We start from the raw sequence: 3,655 nt of genomic DNA on the forward strand, positions 1-3,655 counted from the left end.
CAAAACATTAAGCAATCTATTTAGGACATTTCAAGTTAGTCTCCAGATTCCTCTATGTCTCATTCTGATAACATTTCAACATCACTAATACACCCTCTCACATTTAATAAGGACAAAATTTATGAAATTATAACCTAATTTCAAATCCAAAAAAGATAAAAGATTTTTTAAGTTTATGATGTAGAGAGGAGAAAATTGAAGGTAAACTACACACTTTGTTCTTGTGGTTTGTTTATTTTTACAGAAGTGGTCCTTACAAAGTATTTTTAACCTTTCTCATCCCTTAAAAATATATTTTCTCACAATTTTAGTAATTTAAACCTTCTCTAAAATGACGATTTTACCCTTTACTTTACACTCGTTATTAATTTTTACCATTTCAAGTCTCTCTCTATCTTCATAAATATCCCCAAAATACTAAAACCAATAAAAAACCACTAACATTACTTGATTTGTTGCCATGGGCAAAATGGTAATTTTACACATTCATCCACTCAACCATCTCTTACATACTCATCGTCATCAATCATTAGAATATATCAATCGCATTGGTTGATTCCCATTCCCGATACTTTCTCACAAATAAAGGGTATTTCAGTCATTTGTCTCATTAAAAAAGTTGCAATCTCCTCTCCTCTCCTCTCCTCCCCTCTCCTCTCATGGTGTAATTGTTTTTTTTTTTTTTTCTTCCTCAATAACAAATTATAATAGTACTATATCTAACCAAGTGAATTCTACACATATTCATAACCACAACTTCTAAAACATTTAATATATTTTAAAACAAAAATGTTTAAGTAATTAAACTTCAACTTCATCCGATTTTGTTGATTCTTCTTTAGATTCAAGAGCCTTTTTTGTCGATTGTCTAAGAAATCTTTTACTAGGTGACACTCGAATCGCCCTTCCCATAAATATCTACAACACAATCCAAATATGTATATTATAATTTATAGCATTAATGTATTTTCAATTATAAAATTATAATAAACAAATGAATGAAAATATATTTTTTACCTTCCCTTGAAAAGCAGAGAGAGCAGCCTCAGCCTCATGTTTGGTATTAAATGCAACAAAGCCATAGCCAGCTGAGCTTCGTGGTTTTTCATGGAATATAACTTCAGCAGACACAGGGTTACTATTTTCAGCATTGAAGAAATCCATAAGGTCTTTTGATCTTGCTTGAAATGGTAAGTTTGCAACAAATAAGTTGTGGACAGGAGCTGGCTTTGGTTGTGCAGGGGTAGAAGGGTCTTTTGACTTCTTTGGCTTTGCCCATGTCACATTTAGGGTTCTACCCATAAATTCCTAAATAAATATATTCAAGGATTATTACAGAAAATGAAAAAATTCCTATCTTTGTGATGAAAAGTGGAGTCGAATCAATAATTACATATGATTGAAGATTGGTGAAAGCTGCCAATGCTTCCTCATGTGAACCCATTGAAACAAACACTAAACCTCGATTTCTGGTTTTGCTATACATCGAAACCTTCATGAGAATAGATAAACTAATCAGAATCAGAATCAGAATCGTTTTCTTTTTCTAAAGACTCTAACTTGCAAATGCTTGTGAAACAAAAATGTTGCATTGTATTGGGCCGATGGAAGAAAGCTTAGTATATGTTGCGATTGAGAAGGCAAAATTGTAGTTTTTAACAGATTAGGGAGAAACCCAGATGGAAATAACTGCTAATATCTAAGAAAACGAAAAGAACACTAACAGAAATTAAAAGCAAAGTGCGAACCTCAATATCAACAACGGTGCCGTGCTTCTCGAACAGAGGGCGAATTTCATCTGCAGTACAAGTCCAAGGAACATTCTGAGCAAGCAATCTTGTTCTAGAGCCTTCGTCCTCCACTTCTTCTTCTTCCAATTGTTGTACAGTATCGGTTGAGGTCTCAACTTGTGGGGCTTCAACGGCGGATTGGGTTTGGAAAACAAGAAAATTAGGTCTGTGGGTTTTGAGGAAGCGATTGGGAAGTGAAGCGGAGAGAGATAAGGATTGTAGAGATGAGGGATTAGGGTTTATGGGTTGAAAGAATTGAGGGTTTTGTTGGTTAGGGAAGAGAGAGGGTGAAGGAAAGCATACAAAACGAAGCAACGCCATTGATGATGATGAGTTGGGGCTTGGGGTGTGCTCAAAGTGTGGATAAGGAGTTTAATACTTTCCGCCAAAAAGCAAAATATCAAACCCCAAAAAAATTAAAAAACAAATTACTCACACAAGGCAAAACTTATATATATATATATATATATATATATATATATATATATATATATATATATATATATATATATATAGCAAATCTAATCTATTTTTAAACTTAGTCTTAAATTCATTTATATATTGGTAACGGAACTTGAACCCTCAAGAACGAAACACCAAATGCCGTACAAACTTTTTGGTGAAGGCAAAACAAATATAAATAGTGCTTTCTTTGAGTTTTGGATTTTTGTCACCACACTTTTTTATTTTAGAGTTTTACCACAAAGTTTTGGATATTTAAAGATTTAATCCTTATAATTTTATAATTTACATAAATAATCTATGTGAGGTTCCAATGTGTAACATTTTTATATGTTGTCAATTTGATTTTTATGTAGAAAAATAAATTACAGAATTATCCATGTAATTTATAGAAAAGGTATTTGTGTATTTTTTTAATTATAAAAATAATATGTATAATAGAAAATTTATAGATTACTCCCCTTTTTCCATACCCCTGGTAATATACTGTCATGTTACATTCCTATATTTTTTTGTTTTCACACTTTGGCAACATGAATTTTGTATATTTCAAGTTTTCTTCTTATATTTTGTAGTTACGAAATTTGCGACCCCTACCCCCGAGGAAAAAAAACGCGCGTGCGTCCCCCGTAAAATGGGGATTAGACAATTTTTTTCCCTCTCTCTCTCTCTCTCTCTCTCTCTCTCTATATATATATATATATATATATATATATATATATATATATATATATATATATATATATATATATATATATAACAACAACAACAACAACATGCATACAGAGCCTTCAGTCTGACTGGAACGCCTTACCGACCTACAGACTATCTGGACCGCTCACAGAACCTTCAGCATGACTGGACCGCCTCACCAGGCCTTCAACCTATATGGACCGTTCTCCGAGCCTTCAGCCTGATTGGTACGCCCCTCTGGCCTGTAGTCTATTCGGGCCGCCCTGGGTCTCTCGGCCTTCAGCACACATCAGGACCGCCTCAACCCAACCTATTAGCACATATCTGTTGGATTAGTGTCTAAGTCCATAACTATTTTGGTATATACTTGACCCGATGGTGCATGGTCCTTTTGGGTTGCCTTCACCAAAACAAATTGATAGGATGAATTATGGAGAGAAAGGATTAAATATGATTTATTAATATATTATGGGAATAATATATTAAAGGAGAAATCATAATGTTTAATTAATATTAGTCAATAATTAATTGGTAATTAGTTTTGTAACTAAAAGAGATTAATTAAACTTAAGGGACTGGAATTGTAATTATAAGATAATTGCAATTTGGGCCATGGATTGCCTTTTATTATAAGGTGGACGAATTCTATGGGGGAAGCCCATATGAAGTCGTCCAAGGCTTTAAAAAAAGGGCTCCATGGGTTGCTTAGG

At 33.3% G+C, this 3,655-nt stretch overlaps 1 protein-coding gene across 1 annotated transcript; it reads right to left on the bottom strand.

The window, feature by feature from the left end:
* Positions 1-695: 695 nt before the first annotated feature.
* Positions 696-2,197, bottom strand: LOC145057449 (28 kDa ribonucleoprotein, chloroplastic-like). The gene is made up of 4 exons (XM_079005294.1): positions 1,749-2,197; positions 1,394-1,492; positions 1,018-1,308; positions 696-918 (listed from the first exon to the last, which is right to left on the bottom strand). Exons 1-4 carry the CDS (start codon positions 2,109-2,111, stop codon positions 802-804), a joined length of 870 nt encoding a protein of 289 aa, XP_078861420.1. The 5' UTR covers positions 2,112-2,197; the 3' UTR covers positions 696-801.
* Positions 2,198-3,655: the final 1,458 nt, after the last annotated feature.

The sequence above is a fragment of the Lactuca serriola genome, chromosome 6 (assembly GCF_051521515.1).
Source record: "Lactuca serriola cultivar US96UC23 chromosome 6, Lser_US96UC23_V15, whole genome shotgun sequence".
Classification (NCBI taxonomy): domain Eukaryota; kingdom Viridiplantae; phylum Streptophyta; class Magnoliopsida; order Asterales; family Asteraceae; genus Lactuca; species Lactuca serriola.

Bases quoted from the DNA above. Each gene is read 5' to 3' on its own strand.
- LOC145057449 (XM_079005294.1), bottom strand. From the start codon at position 2,111: ATGGCGTTGCTTCGTTTTGTATGCTTTCCTTCACCCTCTCTCTTCCCT. The intron at 1,309-1,393 runs GTAATTATTGAT...ATATTTATTTAG, and splicing joins TCACCAATCTTCAATCATAT to GAATTTATGGGTAGAACCCT. The intron at 919-1,017 runs GTAAAAAATATA...ATTGTGTTGTAG, and splicing joins TCTCTGCTTTTCAAGGGAAG to ATATTTATGGGAAGGGCGAT.